Source organism: Asterias amurensis, chromosome 6 (genome assembly GCF_032118995.1).
Source record: "Asterias amurensis chromosome 6, ASM3211899v1".
NCBI lineage: Eukaryota > Metazoa > Echinodermata > Asteroidea > Forcipulatida > Asteriidae > Asterias > Asterias amurensis.
In genome coordinates this window covers 7,897,626-7,920,524 of record NC_092653.1, presented here as the reverse complement: position 1 = coordinate 7,920,524, position 22,899 = coordinate 7,897,626, and the positions used below count along the sequence as shown (strand labels likewise).

Here is a 22,899-nt window from a genome sequence, read left to right as displayed (position 1 = left end):
TTCTCTCATCATTTTCTCGCAACTTTGACGACCAATTGAGTTCAAATTTTCACAGGTTTGTTATTTTGTGCACATTTTGAAATACACCAAGTGAGAACACTGGTCTTTGACATTTAACTTAAGTATCCTGTGTCTTTAAACCTTTACTTATGTTAACTTGACAGGCACCACTGATTGTCCTAATTTACACGATCGTCAGAACTGATTTTTTGTTGTTGAGATTTTTGTTGTTGTAAAAGTTGATTCGTGTTACTTTTCTGTAGAGTATTTATGCACATCTCCAGACACTCCAGAACTCTGGAACTGGCTTCCAACACATGTAGGAATGCGAACACACTAAGGTCCAATTTCAAAGAGCTGCTAAGCACAAACAAAAATGCTTAGCACTTAATTTCTTCATTGATAAAAACAGGATAACCAATTTTAATTTGTTGCACATTGCTAGTTACTGGTATTCAGCTGTTGTTTGCTTATCCTGGTAATCCTGTTTTAATCAAGGCCAAAATTCCATGCTAAGCAAATTTTTGTGCTAAGCAGCTCAATGAAATTGGGCCACGATCTGTTCAACATGTTCAAGGAAGAGTTCACTTAAAATCCATCTGCTAAGCGTGTGACTTTTCTTAACATTTCTCCTGCCAGTTGTTTCATTTCATCTTGCAAACCTTTGATTTTTGTTAAAAGATTTCTCCAGAAGACGATCAGAGCATACTGATCGAAACGTCGAGTTGAAACCAAGGGTTCTTTTCAGAACCACCCCGACTCATTAGAGATAGTCATTACATTGTGTTACCACAAACCTTACTGATTCATATTTCCACCATGCAAAAATTCAAAGTTTTACTTAGTTCAAGATTTTGTTTTTGTTCTTTAAAGACGGTGGACGCTATTGGTAACTGTCAAAGACCAGTCTTCTCACTTGGTGTATCTCAACATATGCATAAAATAACAAACCTGTGAAAATTTGAGCTCAATTGGTTGTACAAGTTGCGAGATAACAATGAAAGAAAAAACACCCTTGTCACAAAGTTGTCTGCTTTCAGATGCTTGAAAAATCTAATTCTGAGGTCTCAAAACCAAACTCATTAAAAGTTACTTCTTACTCGAAAACTACATTACTTTAGAGGGAATTCTCACAATGTTTTATACGATCAACAGCTTTTTATTCCTTGTTACCAAGTAAGGTTTTGTGCTAACAAGTATTTTGAGTAGTTACCAATAGTGTCCACTGCCTTTAACTTAGTTTCATGCATGTACAGTACATTGGGGGTTTTGCCATAGATGGAAAGCATTTTACAAGAACGATGCATTATTATTTATTATTAGGACTGTCTAAATGGGTGAGAAACAACTTGAGTCATCACACATCATGTGCGACTGCTTTATCATCTCTGGAGGACTTTGCCTTGACAAGAATTCAGAGATCAAAATATGACACAAGGTAAATCAAGAAAATTCAACTTCTAGTCGAAAACTTTTAATCAGGGATGAGTAATGTCAGACTTTAATCTGAATTCAGACTTTTTTCAGGCATGTGATTTCTCCGTTTGAAAGCCATCGGACACTTTCGGAAAACTTTCTCAGTTTTGGGAGTTGACAAACTAGTTCCTCAACTTTGCCTCAGGAACTAGTTCGTCAGCTTTCAATACCTTTGGAAGCTAATATCGACTAATGACCATCGAACCACTTTGTATTTTGTAGATTATTAAAGCCGTTATACACTTTCGGTAAACAGTATTGTCCAAAGCCCACACTTCGTGTATCACAACTTATATATAAAATAACAAACCTGTGAAAATTTAGGCTCAATCGGTCATCGGAGTCAGGAGAAATTAACGGGAAAACCCACCCTTGTTTCTGCACGTTTCGCCGTGTCATGACATGTATTTAAAATAAATCCGTAAATCTCAATATCAAGAATTGATATTGTTTTAATGTTTTCTCAAAAAGTAAAGCATTTCATGGAATAATATTTCAAGAGAAGTCTTTCACCATTGCCTTCTGTAAACCCTGTAAGTTATTTGTAAATCTGTGATCTTTTAACATTTTGTTTCGTTCGGAAAGTGTCCAGTGGCTTTAAACCAGAAAAAAAAAAAAAAAAAAAAACCCTGAGATTGCAGAGGTTTTCAAAACCAAAGATAAATGTACATATAAGCAGGCTTTGCACTCGGAAGCTTGCGCACTCTTAAGCTTTCACGCTTGCAAGCTTTCACGCTTGCTGTTAGCAAGCTTTCACTTTTTTTTTCAACAGCCTATCACATCCTTGTTTTTTAGTCTGCCCGGTAAACAGAATTTTGTTTTTGTTTTTTTATCTACTTCTCAAGTTTTTGAGGGGGGAAAAAAAAAGTGAAAACCACAGAGCAATGTTTTGCTCATTTCTCAAAGACTACAGCACCACAGTAAGTAATATTTTAAGGGGAAGCTTTTTACCATCATTTTCTTCAAACCGTTGAAGTTTAATGTAAATCTGTGGATACGTGTTTTGTATCGTACAAAAATTTCACAAAACCTTTACTAAGGGATTTATTTCAATTGAACCTTTGTGAGAAGCTGTAAATGTCATAACTGTGCTTTTATAAATTCTGTTATAAAAACTTTTGTTTTGGTCTTAACTGCAGTGCTGCTGACCCTGTTCCGGCGGCACTTGTTCACTGGACCAAGCGATTGACTTCAACGTCAACTTCCCTCATGCAGGGTGAGCCCTCTGCCAAACCGATCGATCAGTCGAAAAACAAACATAGTCGTACACCGCAAGCGCCCAGCACGCCAGGAACAGGTCTTTCTAGCAATACTGCCATTTGTCCGACGCCAATCGTTCAATGGATCAATAACTTGACTACATCGTTATCTTCTCCCATGCCCGTTGAGCCGTCTGCCAAACCAGGCGATCAGGCAAAGAACAAACTTACTCATACACCGCAAACACCCAGCACGCCAGGGATAGGGCCCAGAAACAAAGGCGTTACTTCGTTGTCTTCCCCCGTGCCAGGTGACCTCTCTGCTAAACCTATCGATCTGCCGAAAAGCAAACACATCCGTACACCGAAAGCACCCAGCACACCAGGAACAGGGCTTTCCAACAGTACTGACCCTAGTCCGATGCCACTTCTTAAATGGATCAATGGATTGACTTCACCGTTATCTCCCCCCATGCAGGGTGACCCCTCTGCTAAGCCAATCGATCTGCCGAAAGACAAACATAGCCGTAAACCGAAAGCACCCAGCACGCCAGGAATAGTCCACAGAATAGTATCCACAAACAAAGTCGCCACTTCGTTGTCTTCCCCCGTGCCAGGTGACCCCTCTGCTAAACCGACCGATCAGCCAAATATCCAATATAGTCAAACACTGTGCACCCCCGGCATACGCGAAATACGGCCCAGGGATAATTCTGTCCCACTGTTACCAAAAACGAATCCTTTTTTTCCTAACTCCCGGCACCTCATCAAAGAAATTATAATCAACACAAACCCTGGACAAGGCCAACCTGGAAATAAAGTTGCCGCAGCCTTGGGGCTACAGACGAATCCGGTCGCATCCACCCCGATAAAGTTCTTCATGAGTGCACCCAACACTTCAAATGCAGCACAGTCGACTTTGGTCGCGGGTCCTTCTCCAGTGCCAGCAAACAGTTTTTCGCCCAGATTAGGACAACCCGTTCAGTCACCAAGTGTGGCTCTCAACCCGCAAGTGATGCCTGGGTGTTTCTACGCAGTTGGTCCCAGGAATACCCTTATACCTGTGCTTCCACCCAAGCCAATGGGCAATCCTGCCCAAATGGGCGATCCTGCCCAAGTGGGAAATACTGCCCAATTGGTTACAAAGAATCTGAACACTACAGATGGGAATCACGTTAACCCAGAAGTGACGCCCACCCAACCAACCTCCATGCAGTATGTTGTGGTCGCGCAAAATACGCAGGCTTCGACAATGGCGCCATTGTGCCAGCCTGGAGTACAGAGTCAAACACCATCAGTACCGAGACAACCGGGTCCGGTACCTAGTCAACCATCTCCAGTGGGTCCACACAGTCTAGTTACACAGGTGAGTCCCAACACGGAACCGACGGTCAAGAGTAACTCTTCGGGTGCAGACAAATCCAGCACAGTGGATGTACCAAGAATTCAGGGGACGCTTAAGAAGGGCACCATTAATATAATTAAGACTCCAGGTGTCGGATGGTTGTCCTCAGTTTGCAAGAGTGTGGGGAGGAAAGATGCTGATGGGAATGTGAACTACCATTTTCCACGGGGTAAAATAAATTTTGACGCAACACCACCTACATCTAGCAGAGGCCATGTCAGAACAGAGGGTGTTGAAGGTTCAGGTTGTCCAGTCGTTGATCTAACAGATGAGGGGTCGCCAACTAAGAACTATGTCAAAGATGCTCAAGGTAGTGTCAATCCAACAACACCATGGCCAGAAGAGGAGCAGGAAATCCAAAGAATCCGAGTTGAGCATAATTACACCCCGCCGCTCTTCGATTCAGATATCACCGCGGCGGACATGACCACAGATGACAAAGAGGGCGACGGTAAAGGGGATCCGACCACATCGGCAAAGTTATCCAGACAGCTGAGGAAGAAAGGAGGGGTATACTTTGCTGATGAGACTATCCAGAAAAGATACAAGGTGAGATTAAAAAGGATTATGGGTACACTTTGTACTGACACAAAACGCAATGTTCAAAGAGGTTTGAGGATAATGATGGTAGGAAGATTCCCTTAAAGGCAGTGGACACTATTGGTAATTACTCAAAACAAATATTAACTTTAAAGGGAATGTACACTATTAGTAATTGTCAAAGACCAGTGTTCTCAACTGGTGTATCTCAACAGTGAGAAGACTGGTCTTCGACAATGACCAAGCGTGTACCTTCCCTTTAAAGACACTGGACACTATTGGTATTTACTCAAATAGCTATTAGCATAAAACCTTATGGTAACAAGTAATGGGGAGAGGTTGATAATATAAAACATTGTGGGAAATGGCTCCCTCTGAAGTGACGTAGTTTTTAAGAAAGTAGTAATTTTCCACTTGATTTCGAGACCTCTGAAAGCACACAACTTTGTGTGACAAGGGTGTTTTTTCTTTCATTATTATCACGCAACTTCGATGACCGCTTGAGCTAATATTTTCACTGGTTTGTTATTTTATGCATATGTTGAGAGAGGTACACCAAGTGAGAAGACTAGTCTTTGACAATTACCAGTAGCGTCCAGTGTCTTTAACCGAGGGTCTTGGGAGGCCAAAGTCTCAAAGACAAGTTTTTTTTTAAATGTACAAAAAGATCACGAGGAGCTACAAAAAGGTTGTCCTTATCAGGCCTGATACTTCTAGGTTGCAATGAAGGTGATGGTCTCCATCCATGCCCCCTGGGCCCAATTTCATGGCTCTGCTTACCGCAAGTATAGAATCGGCGCTTACGGAAGCAGGGAATTGTGTGCTTACGGCAAGCGTATTTCACGGGTTAGCGGCGAATTTTGGCTTCTGCGCGTGCGTACTCCATGTTACTAGGCTTACAAGGCTAGCGCAGAAATTCGGCGCTTGCACGTAAGCGGGGATTCGTGATCGTGAGCGCAGAATTCGTCGGTAAGCAGAGCCATGAAATTGGGCCAAGGTCATTGCCTTGGTGCCCTTTGTGCCCTGTGATCCAGTAGAAGTTTACATTTTCCACAAAGGGTGCCCTTTACATGGAGAAGATGCCTTGGTGCTCTTGCCTTTTCACAAACATGGTATATTGACCCATTTCACCTGACGTCATCATCAGAAAAATCTTGAATGCTCCATAGTGGTGGGCAATTTCACTGTGCGTTTGTATATTACTCTATGCTGTGCATTATGCAGTAAAGTGTGCATTTTAGGCGACGGGGCGTTAATACATGTAAACTGCCCACCAACATGTTGAGCGTGCCATTGGTCGCCGCGTGTGATGCGCGTGCAAGGGGTCAATAGGCCTGTCGTATGTTCTTTTATAATGTTCTTTGTACTTCACAGCAAAATAAAGGAATACAATAAACCCACTCAAATTATTGGCCACTAGAGGGCGCTCTTTGGCTACACCCTAATATTCCCCCCGCCGCTAACAAGCAGCCTTGAAAATGAATAAATTATTACAGTTACTACCCGTGACATATGGTCAATCAGCCATGTGTGACTCTCCAAGTTCTAACACCAATGAAATACAGAGCAGCAGGGGAAAAAGGGAACAGTTTTCCCCTTATCATCAACCACCCCCCCCCCCCCTCTCCGAAAATGCACACGTACACTTTTTTGTCAAAATTCTGGTTATGTCTCTGCCGAGAAAACGTGTTACATGAGGTGTGACCGCAACATGGCCCTCATTTGCTGATGACATTGAGGGGGAAAATGAAGGTGGGTCGGTGCGAGAAGAGAAGGACAGAGCACTTCAATGATCATACTCATGTTATTTGTTAGTCTCATGTTGTGGGTATTTCGCTCTGTTTGCCCGGTAGCCAAGTTCACTGTAAAAACGCAGCAGACGTGTTTGCCTGATCGAGGTCTCATGATAATGTTGTTGACACAAAACATGTTTCTGCCAGAGTTTAACGGTGTACTAAAATGAGGGCCTAAGTCAAAGGTTTGGAGTGTTTGAAATGTCACCACGGAGACCATGAGGTTTGAGGAAAATGTCGGAGGGTTTGAATTTCAGGAAAATGTCTACAAGGCAAGGCCACAAGGCCCAATTTCATAGAGCTGCTAAGCACACAAATTTGCTTAGCATGAAATTTCTTTGATGATTAAGGCAAGATACCAACTGAATTTCCATTTGCTGCATATTGCTTGTTACTGGTATTCAGCTGTTGTTTGCTTATCCTGAAAATCAGAGGAAATTTGGTTGGCAATCCTGTTTTTATCGAGGCAGAAATTTCATTCTTAGCGAGGTTTGTGCTTAAAGCTCTAGGAAATTGGGCGCAGGCCTTGCATCTCTCTCAAACTTAAGTTATTAATATTTCAGGGACAAGAAATTTCATACTTTTATCTGAATTCAGACTTTTCAGAAGTTTTCCTGGTGAACAAAAAAATGATGTAAATTTCTCCAAATGAAACCAAATAGGCCTATGCTCTGTGGTCTACTTCTCTAGTCATGCTAGTGTACCTCTCAAAAGATGGAAATGCCATCATTTCAAAGTACTGTGGTACCTCCTAAGATCTGGATCCCAGTTTAAATTTTCTTTGACAGCACTGATTCTCATCCCTGATATTTAGAAAAGGTAGTTTTAGTCAGTAGTAATTGGCCAATAGAATGAAGAGGCAGACAGGAATATATTTATGCAGAAGAGACCAGGGCTCAATTTTGTGGCTCTTCTTACTGCCGAATTCTGTGCTTACAATCATGATTCCAAGCTTGCGTGCCATGCCAAATTTCTGCGCCAGCACGGGCAGAAGCACAAATTTGCCGCTAACCCCTGAAATATGCTTGCTGTAAGCGCAGAATTCTCTGCTTCCGTAAGCGCCGATTCTGTGCTTATGTTAAGCAGAGCCATGAAATTGGGCCCTGATATATATATAGCCATGAAGTGCTTCGAAAGTGATGGGGTTTAATTGAAAAGGACAAAGCAATATGTATGGTTAAGTTTCTTGCTCAAGGACACACAATGGAGCCATAACCGAAACCTGTACTGACAACACCATTCGCACTTTATTTTCTGGTAGTTTTTTTTTTCTGGAACAGTTCACATGCTATTAAAAGAATAACTCTTGTGGAACTGTAAAGTGTGTAAGTTCTAAATATAGTATCGTTCGTTACCTCACAGTTGCAAAATTGCGTCGTGCGTGGTTCAATGTACTGTAACCAACAGTTTTCAACTCGCATCTAAACGTTTTTACAACCTGAGTAGTATTTCGCTTTAGAAAGAGAATGAAAACTAATAACACAGCATTTGTAAGGTGCGCTTTCTCTGTATAGACATCCAAAAGCGCCGGTCCAGGTCAATAAAAGAAAATCTCAGATGTGTTCTAAGGCCAGTCTGAAAAGATGTGTTTTGAGGGAGTTTTGGAAGTGAGAAATGTCATGTGTATCTTCTTAGACTTTGAGGCAGAGAGTTCCAGGTGGGGGGAGGGGGGGCGGGGCAAGATTAAAATGAAGAAGTGTATCGTCAACCTTGTTTGTAATGTTTGTGAAGAGTTTAGATTTATCTTTAAAATCTCTTTCTCATCAAAGGTTTGCAGCCAGCCCCTGTCTTTTTTGCAGGTATTTTCATGGTAAAAAGTGAAACCAGTGTGTCTGACCTGGATCCTCCTATTAGGGTGTTTGAGCATGGAACCAGTCTATCTGCTACTTCCCACCCATACACTCTTGATTTGGTGAGACATAGTTCACAAAGAGCCATTCCAACAGCTTTGTTCCACGTCCTGCATCTCTTTGGAAATCCTTGCCTGGTGCATGTTTCCTTCTATCCTACAATCTAGACTGCTTTTAGAGGAATATCGATTCCTACCTTCAGCTCCCACGAGTTATTTTTATTTTTAATGATCATTCTTGTAGCCCCTAACCAAGAGTGACTTTTTTAGCCTTGTGTGTGGTGAACTTGCATAACAAAAAAAATTGTGTTTTTAACACCAACAAAATTATAAAAAGAAAAGAAAAAATATTGGCGCATACAAATATTGTTTAATAATGCACCCTGATCAATAAATTAGCAATTTGTTCCATTTTGATTCCATCAAATTTACTGAGACTTGTTTATTCTTATCAGAGTACTGTTGGCTTTCACATGGTGTTGTTTACAAACAATACACCCTTCCGGATGTTTTGGGGTCACGCTTCTGTGACTTTCCTTGCCCTCACCAAATTGAAACCAGACCAGACCAAAGCCTGGCGCCAGCATGGTTGGCCAGGTATGATGTGGTGGTCTAACTTTCATATAGCTTGTAAGCAGAGAAAAATCATTCTTAGCGGATTTCAGTCCTAAGCAAAATAATGGCTAGTGCACCACTTGTAACTGATTTGTCATTTTGGGCCGGTAACCTGTTTCTGCTAAGGCCAATTCGTTCTGTGCTCATCAGGTTGAAATAATAATGTTAGCCTCAAACAGTGTAGTACAATGGCTGATAGTCTGTTTGTGCTCACCAAGAATTTACTATACTGGCTTAGCAAATGTATCTATGTGTGTACAAAACAACTTTTGTGAGTATGGATCTGTGAACCTTCTAAAGCTCAGCAAGTAAGTTTGCTTACATGTAGCTCCATCCAATTTAAGTTTCAGCGTACTCGTTTAAAAATGGACTCCTAGTCAAAAAACACCAGTTCATTTTACTTCATTATTGACCCGGCTGGCCATTTTTAGTGTTGGAAAGCATCCCTGTTTTAACGTGAAATATGGACCTGTTAAAAGAAGGCTGATGAACAAGCACAATCGCAAGCTACCTGTAACTGGTTCTGCTGGCGAGTCGCTAAGAAACTATTTAGTCGCAAACTCTGAGTTTGCTTACCAGATAGCAATTACATTGGGTGCGTTCGATAAGCTTCCCTGGGTCGTCCCCGCAGTGCTCACTCGGGTGAGCCCCTGATAAGAGCTAATCGAACGACCACACTCGCCCTCTCGTGGTGATGGCATGCACCTCTGGTCACCCAAAGTGATCCACTCCACAAGCAGGGCACTGGGGGCTGACCCAGGTTAGCCCCGTCAAAGCTTTTCGAACGTACCGGGGCAGACCGGGGTCGACCCAGGGAAGCTAAACGAACGCACCCATTATAGTGTTTGGTGTTGGTAACAACTGGTTTCTTGCCTAGTTGTTTTCTTCAAGTGAAGTTTGATATTCCAATAAAAACATAAGATCTCAATTTCATAAAGTCGGTGAAAGTTGAAGAAGAACTTAAGAATCTCGCTTAGCAGAAACAGGTAACCAATTAAAAACACCACTAAATTTCTATAGGATTGACTGGCGCCCTGTGTTTTAGAATCACTCAACAGCAGCAATAATGAAATTGGTCCCCTGTTGACTAGACCGTGCTTGTGAATTGTTTTCATTGCATCACGTCTATTATTTAGCTTTCTGGCGGTTTATGGGGTGCATTCTATTGTTGCGGGAACCGTTCCAACGCTGTGTTTATTACAGTCGTTTCATTTCAAATTGTCGTGTAACTTTTATGATGGGGACAGTTTATTGCCATTGATGCTCACGTTTTCCTTTTGTGGTGAACATGAAAGGGGTCCATACTTGTTTTGATGTGATATTGTGAAATTTTTTGAGGTTGAACAAAGAGTCAGTTGCTCTTGTGGTTTATATGACGTGGTGTTGAGAAATTGGTGTGAACTTGTTGCGTTTAAACATTAATATGCGGTTGGATATCTCTAGAAAATAGCTTTGTACTTGAAAATACATGTTTTTGTGTTTAAAGATCAATTAGTTATTTACCAGTTGTGGTGACATTAATTGTTGAGCAAATATTGTTGGAAGAGTACAAAGATTTCTACTCTACCATTCTCAGGGGAACTTTCTTACAAAGTGTGCAAAGTGATGGAGCTAACCTGGGCCAAATTTCATGGCTTTTCTTACCGCCAAATTCTGTGCTGACATGTATGATCACGATTGGCTGTGTAAGCAAAAAATACCTTGTTAGTACGCATGTGCAGAAGCAAAAAAATACGCTAGCTGTAAGCACGGAATTCTCTGCTGTCATAAGCGTTGACTCTTTGCTGGACAACAAGCTGACACGGCCCTGCTCTGCGGAGCATTGTCCTGGCGACAACTCTGGTGTTTCTGATCAGCAGAGTGTGGGTCCAAATCCCTGTCGTGGCACTTGTGCCCTTTAGCAAGATGCATACTAAAAATGCTTTGTCCTTCAGATGGGACATTAAGCAGAAGGTCCCGTGTAGTAGCATTGGGAGGGCAGATTAAAGCAATCGCACAACATCAGTAAACAGTATTGTCCAAAGCCCCACACTTCGTGTAACATAACTTAGATATCAAATAACAAATCTGTGAAAATTTAGGCTCAATCGGTCATCGGAGTCGGGAGAAAATGACAGGAAAACCCCACCCTTGTTTCCACACCTTTCGCCGTGTCATGATATGACTGTGTTTAAAATAAATCCGTTATTCTCTGTATATCGATATTGATATTGTTTTAATGTTTTTCTTAAAAAGTAAAGCATTTCATGGAGTATCATTTCAAGGGAAGTCATTCACCATTACCTTCTGTTAACCCTGTAAGTTATTTGTAAATCTGTGAACTTCTAATTTTTGTTCTGTTCAGAAAGTGTCCAATGGCTTTAAAGGAACCCATAACATTTATCCTGAAAGAGTAGGGGTTAACCCTGGTGTTTCTAATACATGTATGGCAAGCATCTAATGCAGTAGTAGTGCGGTTGTCTTGCTCAGTCTAATAATGCACAGGGTACTATCTGTGTGAGTTTGCACTGTCTTATTCGGAGTGAATCGGCTGCGGTCGCCTTGAGCAGGGCTACAGCTACCTCCCCGAGAAACGGTGAGCTCTTGCTGTTCAAAAGGTCTACCTATTTACCATCCCAAGAATATCCTGAGCAATGTGTGAGAATGGGCTTTAAGTTTGAGTAGGAGATAAACAGTAGGGCTGTGCCATGAAGAAAAGGATCTTGAAAATTTGCGATTATATAGGTCGGTGTACACCAAAGTACTAACCCCATCATATGTCCCACGTTCATTGATGTGCTGCCATACTGTTTAAAACCTACCTGCAAAAAGTCATTAATGGCCTTGATGTTTCTATACAGGCAGAGGGCTTGATGATGGTATGGTAGTAAATATTGCCCCTCGGGGTAAATTTGTGTATGTTCCGCAACAACTTGCCAACAATTGATCGGATTAGCGAACGGACACGCTGCAGATGGGGGAGGTTTCTCCAGGTACCATGGTATTTAACTTGAACTTAGGGCTGATCTCTAGCGCTGAACATTGTGAACTGGGAACCATGTTATTGAACTCAACCTATTTCCAGTATCAACCATAACACGTAGGGTGTGATGGCCGAGCGGTGTAGAGTATCGATTTCAAGTTCTGGTGGTTAAAGGCAGTGGACACTATTGGTAATTACTCAAAATAATTATCAGCATAAAACCTCACTTAGTAACGAGCAATGGGGAGAGGTTAATAGAATAAAGCATTGTGAGAAACAGCTCCCTCTGAAGGGACGTAGTTTTCGAGACCTCATGTTTAGAATTTGAGGTCTCGAAATCACGCATCTGAAAGCACACAACTTTGTGTGACATGGAGTTTTTTTCTTGAGATACACCAAGTGAGAAGACTGGTCTTTGATAATTACCAACAGTGTCCAGGGTCTTTAAATCATTGAGATGTGGGTTCGAATCCCGGCCAGAGCACACATTTTTGTTATACATTTGTTTATATATGGATGTTCACCCCAAACAAGGCTTTAAACAACTCTTAGTATGGGGCTACAAGAAGACAAATTATTCAAAGTGGATAGAACTCGGGGGAGCTGAAGGTAGGAATTGGTATTCCTCTTAAAACAGTCTAGATTGTAGGATGGAGGGAAACATGCACCAGGCAAGGAGTTCCAAAGAGATGCAGTACGTGAAATAAAGCTGTTGGAATGGCACCCTTGTTCTACATCTTACCAGATCAAGACACCAGATCAAGATGCTTTACTATGTAATTGCTTCTCTTTACCTGTGGTATAAATAGGTACCTGGGAGAGTAGAGGTTGATATTGTGTTTGAAAAAGCCTTCGTACAGCTGGCAGCTCCTGGCTGTATACCGCTCACCCTTTTCAAAAATACTCCCGCCAAAATTTGTCTTCGCTTTGTCAATTTTTCACTCTTAATACATCCAGCGCTTTTCTAAGCTCACAATTTCTAGTTTCTTATTAAAAAAAAAAAAAAAAAAATCTTGAAAATCAGGTGACCGAATGAGCAAAAGGGATGTTTTGAAAGATACCCGTACCTTTGTGTCTGACGGAGAAGCCAGTTGATTGAGACAAAAGGTGATGACTATTTGCTGGTAGGCACCAAAGAGATTTTCTTAATGAGGGGGGATCACACTCGGCTATAAAACTCCATAATTTTAAACTATGGGCAGCTTTACTGTTTTGTAGATGTTAATACCCCATTCTCTTACGTGGTATTTAAGCCCTCAACTATATATGGTTAATTGGCAGTCAAATTTTTATTGTCAGGGAATTTTTTATGCTAATTTTGTTGCGACATACTTTGCAGGGCAGTGCTTGTCTGTACTTTCAAGGTTGGAGAGGGTTTTGGGAAGAGGGAAGGGGGAAAACAAATTATTTTTTGGTGTAATGGATGCGATAATGGTAACCAAGAGACAATAGTCATTAAAAATTATGTATAAATATTTTCAAGTGCCGGTAATACTGCTTTACGTTAAGCCACCGCGGTGATTGCATGTATTGTGAAATTGGTTTGGCTTTATTTTCTTGTAAATATTTCAGCGCTAGGTACGGTAGGCGCAGGTGTGGCTAGGAGTTTTCTAACCAGAAACATTTTAGGAACTTAGTCTAGAATGTTTCGTCATACATTAAAGGCAGTGGACACTATTGGTAATTGTCAAAGACTAGCCTTCACAGTTGGTGTATCTCAACATATGCATAAAATAACAAACCTGTGAAAATTTGAACTCAATTGGTCGTCAAAGTTGCGAGATAATAATGAAAGAAAAATAACTCTTGTCACACGAAGTTGTGTGCGTTTAGATGGTTGATTTCGAGACCTCAAGTTCTAAATCTGAGGTCTCGAAATCGAATTCGTGGAAAATTACTTCTTTCTCAAAAACTATGGCACTTCAAATGGGAGCCGTTTCTCACAATGTTTTATACCATCAATCTCTCCCCATTACTCGTCACCAAGAAAGGTTTTATGCCAATAATTTGTTTGAGTAATTACCAATAGTGTCCACTGCCTTTAAAAAGGAAGTGCTTACTTTGCTCTTTGTTATTCTAGTTTTAAAAAGCTTGTTGTTGGAAACTATTCAGTTATGTTGTGTTACAAAATGATGTTGCGTCACTGCAAAACGGTTGTACATGTATCTTCTAAAAACAGAATTAAAGGATTCGGGTACTACTTCAAAATGTTCACAGACTTACATTAAACGTACAGGGTTTGAAGATAATGATTGTGGAAAGCTTCCCTTCAAATATTACTAACTGAGATGCTGTAGTTTTTGAGAAATGAGTAAAACAAGTCACAGTGAGACCAAAATTATTTAATTATCCCTCTGAAGTAATGTAGTTTTTGAGAAAGAGGTAATTTCTCACTGAAATAATAAAAGACTTCTAGCTAGAAGTCTTTTATTCCTATCTGAAAGCACACAAATACGTCCAACAAGGGTGTTTTTTTTCTTTCATAATTTTCTCGCAACTTTGATGACCGATTGAGCCGAAATTTGCACAGGCTTGTTATTTTATGCACATGATGAGATACACAAAGTGAGAAGACTGGTCTTTGACAATTACCAAACGTGTACCTTCCCTTTAAGCAAGTAAAATTGTATTAACCAGTTATGATATTATACCATAACATACCATAAAATACATTTTACATGCTAAAACTGAGATGAAAATTATTTTTGGGACATTGTTTTACTAATTTGTCAAAAACTACAGCACCTCACTAAAGTAATATTTTAAGGAAAGCCTTCTACTGTCATAATCTTCAAACTTTGTTAGTTTAATGTTAATCTATGGACATAGTTTTATGAAATCGGACCAAAGTTTCTGATTTCTGTACTAACAATTTATGAGTTTGGCGGCTCTGCTAACTTACTCCCTTAACATAAAGAAATTTGAATTGCTCACTTGCTTTTAATTTAGTAACACTTTTTCATGCACTCAGGGCCTACCAATTTGTTGTCGTGTCGTACCCAGACACTCACTGGTTGAGTGCCTTTTTTTGCGAATCGCTTGGTGGAACTGACTGCTTGATCGCTCGCTCGTTTCTAAGCCCCAGGCGCCTGTGATGTCATTCAAGGTCTATGAATACAGAAGGTCTTTTGTTTGAGTCACTTGACGTTTGAGCAGTCAATAGCGAAATGGGTAAATGATTTGTTGTTCTCAATTTGCCGGCTGAGTTAGTCTTGCGTTGTCATTTGACTCAAAGTGACTTTGGTTTACACTTGTCACGGCCCTACAAGAAAGAATGTACTTTTGAAAGAGTTTTTTAGGGTTATAACAAAATGGGTAGAGTTGAAAAAAGCTGGAGTATAACCCAGTACTGTATGCTTAGTTTTTGAAAGAGCAAGGACACAGGACACAAAGGCATTTTTGTTTTTTGCTCAGGGGCATGGAGGCAATCGCCTTCGTTGCCTCTGTGATTTATCAGGCCTGATAACCATTCTGGGAAGTCAATTTTACTCAATTTATTATCGAAAAAAAAAGAGACGAAAAAAAGGGGCAGGAAGATGGTGCGAGCGCTGGGTATTTGCTCAGCTAGCAGAAGTATGCTGAATACAATAAAACTGGCTTCAATAGCTGCCATTTTGAAAATGGCGGCCATCTTGGATGTTTTTCTTGGCTTAACTATTTTTGTCAATTAACTATTTTTGTCAATTAAGTGGCTATAGAGGAACCCTCTTGCTAAATTGTGGTGCCTGTATCACAAAGTGAACGGTTCTTCAGATTTAAACACTAAACTGCTAACAATCTAACAAATCAGCTGGATGACTGTGCCAAAAAGCGCATTATAGGTTCAGATCGGGGTTGTGTCACTTTAGCCTGTGAGTTCGATACTTAAACTATAAAGGCAGACTTTGAAGCATTAGGTAGCAATGGTTGGTAAAGTTACATGTTTTTGTTAGTTCTAAGCATGAGAACTTTGCCAAGAACAAGGGATTTACCTTGCAAGTCCACTCTCACCGAACAAAATGTAGACTAAAGACAACACGTTTAGGGGGATCTGTGAGCTTTTAAGCATGTTTTTTTTTGTTCAATCTGATTCAAATTTTCTCCTCCTCCCCCCCCCCCCCATCATCTATCTCCGCCTCTATCTGCTGAATCTCCGCAGAGTTGCTCATAATTTGAGAGAGCACTCATCAATTATCAGATTTAAAGTAATTGGTCGTTTGAAAAGAGTTGCTAGAAAGTTGCTGGTACTGGTAATTTTTTTTTTATGTTGACTCTTCTTGCTGGCGCCATTGGTTTTAATGGATTTATGGTAATATGGTATTTTGTCAATGTTATGCAGAATCCCCTCCCCCTCCTCTTTTACCAATTCACACTAATTAGTACAATGACCTTGGTTTGGGTTTCTTGACTGCCATTTAAAAACACAGTCAAAGTAGCCCATGATGTGGCTGCAAATGTCCTCATTTTGACAAGCTACATCACTGCATTTACATGCCTCACTAACCATACAAAAAAATTTACACTTGTGGTTAATGTGGTATCTGTCTAGAAAATCCTGTTCTATCACCCCCATTCTGAAACAACCACACTGGCTCCCTATCTCTCAACGAATCATCTTCAAGCTGAAGCTCATTGTCCACAAAGCTCTTAATGGCAAGGCTCCCCACTGTATTTCTGAACTGCTTCAAGTTTACACTCCATCAAGGAATCTTCGATCAAGTTCTATGCTTCTCCTCATTGAACCCAAGTCTCGACACTCATGGGGTGACAGGTCTTTTTCTTCAGCCGCGCCACGCATCTGGAACTCTCTACCACTTAATCTTCGATCTTGTCTTTGTACCGCAAAATTCAAGTCTCTTCTCAAAACTTGATGACTAATTTTGTTGTGTCTGTTTTTCTTTGTGTTGTGTTTTGTTTTGTTTTTGTTTTGTTTTTGGTTTTACTGCGCCTTGAACACCCAGCAGGGTGGGTATGTGCACATTACAAGTCTTATTATTATTATAATTATTATCTCTATTCCTGTGAAAGCTATCAACAAGTCATGAAGGTCATTGGTTGTGTGGTGCAGGAAAGTGCTTCGGGTTTGTTCATGGGATAAACAAATGTCTGGGCCTTAAACGCACGGAAACAATTAGTAATTACTTATTAAAGGCAGTGGACACTATTGGTAATTATTACTCAAAATAACTATTAGCATAAAACCTTACTTGGTAACGACTAATGGGGAGCTGTTGATAGTATAAAACAATTTTCCACGAATTTGATTTTGAGACCTCAGATTTAGAATTTGAGGTCTGGAAATCAAGCATCTGAAAGCATGAAACTTCGTGTGACAAGGGTGTTTTTTCTTTCATTATTATCTCGCAAAGTCGACGACCGACTGAGCTCAAATTCTCACAGGTTTGTAATTTTATATTCATGTACACCATTATGTTAAGATACAGCAAGTGAGAGACTGGTCTTTGACAATTACCAATAGTGTCCAGTAGCATGAAAGCTTACTTGGTAACGATCAATGGAGAGCTGTTGATAGTCTAAAACATGTGAGCAACAGCTCCCTCTGAAGTAACATATTTTTTTGAGAAAGAGGCGATTTCCCACTCAAATATTTAAAAACTTCAGGCCTGCAGCCTTTAATTAGTCATCTGAAAGCACACAACTTTGATGACCAATTGAGTCAATCAGTCAAAATTTTAACATTGTTAGATATGCATTTATCTTCAAGTACGCGCTAATCCTCCAATCACATTCGCAGAATGGAGTGGTGAAAAAAACCTATATTGCACGGCTAATATTCTTACCATGCGTCTTGTGTGTTCTATGTCACTCGCCAAGTTTGCTTGAAGATAAATACGTTTTCACACGTGCGCTCGTGGAAATACGGAACATATAACGCATCTGCTTCCCATATCCAACTCGGCCTTCGGCCTTGTTGGATATGGGACGCAGAAGCGCTATATTTTTCCGTATTCCACTCACGCTTGTGTGATAACTTATATTAGAGAGGTTTCGCAAGAGTGCGGATACAGATACAGATACGAATATGATAACTGTAACCGTTTACATCAGCCACGTGTTGAATTTTGTTTCGCAAACTATAGGTATGTTTCACTTGAGTGCGCTCGCATTCATCATGAGTGTTTTTCTGACATACATAACCGTTTAGAGACCCCGTGTTTTATACCTTGCATTTTCTCATCGTTTTGCTTGCAAATGACTAAACAAATTCTATCTAAATTTATATCAAGCACGATGTGAAAGCTAATCCGTGGGAAATGTTTTTGATCTGGGACAAAAAAAATACAACTAAAAGTCTGCAAGACAGTATCTGTTTACGACGTGTATGAGCTGCCGTATCCGTTACAACGTGTATGCAAAATACGACAGTCGCGGAAACGAAGCATGAGAAAACACACAAAGTGTCGATGTATCGGTATCTGTATGTGTATCCGTACCCTTGCGAAACCTCTCTATTGTTGGGATACACCAAGTGAGAGTACTGGTATTTGCAGTTACCAGAGGTGTCCAGTGCCTTTATAACACATCGGTGTAAGGGTAAACATTATAATCAAAGTATAACCTTTATCCCGGTGCTAAATTACATGCAGCATCTGTTAAAAATAATCTACATGTATGTGTATGGTACATTATTATATTTATAAACAAACATCCTTTTGACTCAAATTTAGTTTTGGTGATCTTGCATTTTCAGAGACTTGCCTTCGAGAAATCTCTATGCAGAATCGGACTCTTTTGTAGAACCTGTGGGAAACGTGTCTTACTTCACATGAAAGGTAAGCGTAAGTACATCCCTAAATACAGGGCTCAACTTCATAAAGCCTGCAAGCAGACTGACGCCTTGGCAGTCTGGACAGTCTACCTGTCATCCGCTTTACGATCGCGGAACTGTTTCCCGCCCCTCCAAAAAATACTGTTGCTATAACTGCATTGCATTGTATTAAGTATTAAAGGCAGTGGACACTATTGGTAATTGTCAAAGATTAGTCTTCACAGTTGGTGTATCTCAACAGATGCATAAAATATCAAACCTGTGAAAATTTGAGCTCAATCGGTCGTCAAAGTTGCGAGATAATAATGAAAAAAACAAAACACCCTTGTCAAACGAAGTTGTGTGCGTGTAGATGGTTGAATTCAAGACCTCAAGTTCTAAATCTGAGGTCTCGAAATCAAATTCATGGAAAAATACTTCTTTCTCAAAAACTACGGCACTTCAGAGGGAGCCGTTTCGCACAATGTTGTATACCATCAACCTCTCCCCATAACGCATTACCAAGTAAGGTTTTATGCTAATAATTATTTTGAGTAATTACCAATAGTGTCCACTGCCTTTAATAATAATAATAATATCAAAATCTTACATACATTGTAGCGCGTGTATCTACCAACAAGCTACTCAAGGCGCTTACTCAAGACATTTATACAGAAACAGGTTACTGAAGTTATAAATTCTGAGACCCAATTATGTAGCACCTTACAATGTGCTACGGCGCATTCAGTAGCCACAGCCAGGAACTCCGGGGCGAACCTGTTCTCTTTTCAATAAATGCACTGGACTCTTTTATATGCATTACACAAAACAAATAACATGGTTTTATTCGGCTGAGCTTCGCCTCGGTTTTGGGAGTTGACAAACTAGTTCCTCAACTTCTTTGCCTCGGGAACTAGTTCATCAACTTTCAATACCTTTGGGAGCTAATAGCGACTGTTGACCATCAAACCATTTGGTATTCTGTATATTATTAATATTTTTATTATAACCAAGTCATCCTAGATTGGCTGTACCGAGATGTAGAACAAAGAGCTACTCCAGTAGCTTTTTCCCTCGTACTGCATCTCTTTGGAACTCCTTGCCTGGTGCATGTTTTCCTTCATCCTATGATCTTCCATCTTTTAAGAGGAGTGTCAATTCTTACCTTCAGCTCCACTGAGTTTCTGCATGTCTGTGTTTTCTTCCTTGTAGCCCTTAACCAAGAGTGGCTTTTAGCCTTGTTTTGGGCGACTTGCATAACAAAAATATAAACAAATAACAGCTTCTAGATGTGTGGTACTTTGAGATGATTTGCGAAAAATAAACAAGAAGAAAACAAAAACAGTTTTGGCATGCCAGCACAAACGACTCTGGGAACGGCTGATGGGGAACTTAGTCTGAGCTAAAAACTATTTTAAAAATTATCTCTTGTTTGTTCTCCACTTTTCCCAAATGACATCTCAAAATTCATTGTTAAGCCGTGTGTATCCCCCAAAGTGGATCGTCTGGATTCAGAAGAGCGAACCCACGAAGACTGAGTATGATTTTTCATACTTACACGATTAAAGTGCTTAATATTTAATGAAGAGGGGGGCTTGGCCAAAGGGGGGGGGGGAGGAAGTCGATTGGATACTTCCATCCTCTTCCGATAAAAAATTAAACAGTGGATTTATTAATCCGACACTCCACCATTTAACAGTAGAATACAGCCACCATGCATGGGGATAGATCAGTGGGGGCTTAGGGTGGGAACTTTGCCTCCCAGGCCCCTCGCCACCCGGCCGTGATTTCCAGCGTCTTGCCGTCCCCTCCCTCCTTGGTGTTGTCTTGTGAGTGAGTAATGGCGCATTCGAAACAGAGTGGCGTGTGTGTGTTTTGAATTTGGAGTTGTTGTTATTCATGAGCGTAAGAACGTTAAGACTGTACCTGTTGGTATTAGACGTAGGCTCATGAATAATGACCAGGCTGTAAAGGATCTGATCCAATATTGGCGGGGCCAGGGGGGGGGGGGATACTGGAAGCATTGACTCCTCATCAGTTTCCTTAATCTGTTTTTTTTTTCTGTAGTCTAAAAACGATTGTGGATGGTCAAGCTCTCTGTTGCTATACAAATGTCATGGTCTATCTGTTGTGATTAGAGAGTTGCGGCTTTGTGATGAAGCAAGTTGTGGTCTGTTGCTTGTGGTCTCCATTTCCCTCCCCGGTCTAACACCTTGAGGATTGTGACACCTATCACCTGCAGTTGGGAGCTAGGGTTGTGTACTTCCTGGGCTTCCAATTCAATTTGAGAAATCATTTTACGAGCTTGTGGTCCTGCCATACCAGGCCTGGAGTTACATATAGGTCACGGAGGCTATGGCCTTTGTTGCCCCAGGGGTAGAATTCACAAAGATGGTTCAGTCTTAGGACTAGTCCTACGACTTCTTAGGAGTTAAACTCGTCCCAACTCGAGATAAGACTAGTCTGAACTCTTTGTGAAATCCATCCCGGTCTTGGTCTTGGTGCTTCTTCAACAGTTTCCCATAGAAATTGTTTAATGGAAGTGCCCTCTGCAAAATGAAAATGGTCTTGCCTTCTCAAAGATGAAATTCCAGGCCTGCATGCCACTCAATGCGTGGTACCTGACCACCAAACTGATCCAAACCATAGAGTTATATATAAGAACTAGAGGGCGCACTGGCCATTTTCTAAGTTGACAAAACAGCATCGCACAGTGTGTGTTTGTGCTGCTATTTTATAAGTTGACAAAACAGCATCCTGTAGCATTCAATAAACACAAACTCCAACGTGTACTTCATATTCAACGCACGTACAGAATGGCGTGCGTGTCTCCTTGCGGTCTCGTCGCGTTTGTGCAAGCAGCATCACCGGTGCGCCCTCTAGGTTTTATACATAACTCTATGATCTAAACTCATCACCCAATATCACCCTGGGGCACTTCCTTCCTACCACCATTACCATCTTCATGACAATTATAGGCTTTTGGATAACTGGCACAATTTGTTAGGGGTCATTGCCAAAGCAGGACTCTACCTTTAAATATACCTCTTCTTGGATAAGTGCGCCAGGTTCAAAACACCGAAAACAATTGTTACATGATAGTTTTCAGGTGGGGAAAAAGCAAGTTACACAGTTTTTCATTTATTCATGTTTATTTTGGGTCTAGTTTTAAAAATTCACAAAACCCTTTTTGTTTCTACGTGTACTGCCGTCAACGATAACATAAAAAAAAAAAAATCCAGCTCGGCTGAAGTACTCTGTCCCCTTATGCAAGCTTTCTACACTTGCAGACAGTTCATCAAATATTCATGCAAATCGTTACCTCTACTTCATATTTCACAAACAAACAAAATCGTTTGGATCCCAGGGTATGCTCTATGTATAAATAATTTTTCATTTTTTTTTTAGCAACAAGGTTTTTTCTTTTCTGTGGTTCTTCCCCTCGGTCAAAGCACCGTCATCAATATTTATTTATTCACACTCATAAATTTTCATGGACGTATGAGATGGGGCAACAGCTCAGTGGTCTTAGCTGGTGGATGGAGAGCGATGTGTGTTTCTACCAGCAATACTTAATGTTCAAAATTATGCGAAAAAGAAAAACTAGCGGGAACTCGGGGACGACGACACAGAACCCTTTTTGGTTTGTTGAATCCCCTGGTGAAAATGTTTGTCATCCTGGGTTGGATTAACAACCATCTGCTCATTCCTATTTTCTTTTTTATCGGTTTATCAAAAATATTTTTTTTTTTTTTAGGTTCTTAATTTTTTTTTCAAGGTGGGGGGAGGGGGCTGATTTTCTTTCGGATTGTGGGAAAAACTTGCGTGCTTCAAGGAAGAGGTAGCTGTTGTTGGTGGCCGTTTTTTTCCATGCAAATCCTGGTCTCGATTCTGTTTAGACCATATGGTAATTTCTCTCCGAATGGGAAAATAATTATTGAAATACTTCAGCATGGCAAATATTTTTGTGTTTGTCTACGTAAACGGAAGTGAAGTTCAAAGGAAACAAAAACAGGGATCAGTTTTTAAGTTTGAATAGCCCTCCTCTTCCAACTTTCATATAAAAATAGATTGAAACAAATATACTTTGTGAATTTGAAGTCTACTGAGTTTTTATAGTTTAAAAGTTGTTCAAACCTTTTTATTCAAATAGTTTGTGCTAGTGACCGGAACTGTCAATTACGTCTTTTGGAATACGTCATTGTAATAATAATATTGATATTTAAAATTTATATTGCGCCCCTTACATACAAAATGATCGGAGGCGCAGAACACCGAAAAGTTGTGAAAAACGGCTCTCTCTGAAGTTACT

The 22,899-nt window shown here is 40.5% G+C and overlaps 1 protein-coding gene across 1 annotated transcript in view; it reads left to right on the top strand.

Moving 5' to 3' along the window:
* Positions 1-22,899, top strand: part of LOC139938537 (Fanconi anemia group J protein homolog) — a 77,876-nt gene that overhangs the window by 30,706 nt on the left and 24,271 nt on the right. Inside the window, exons 26-28 of the mRNA XM_071934107.1 lie at positions 1,324-1,438; positions 2,616-4,629; positions 18,531-18,612. Of these exons, the coding sequence (XP_071790208.1) occupies positions 1,324-1,438; positions 2,616-4,629; positions 18,531-18,612 (2,211 nt within the window). The remainder of the gene's footprint in view (positions 1-1,323; positions 1,439-2,615; positions 4,630-18,530; positions 18,613-22,899) is intronic.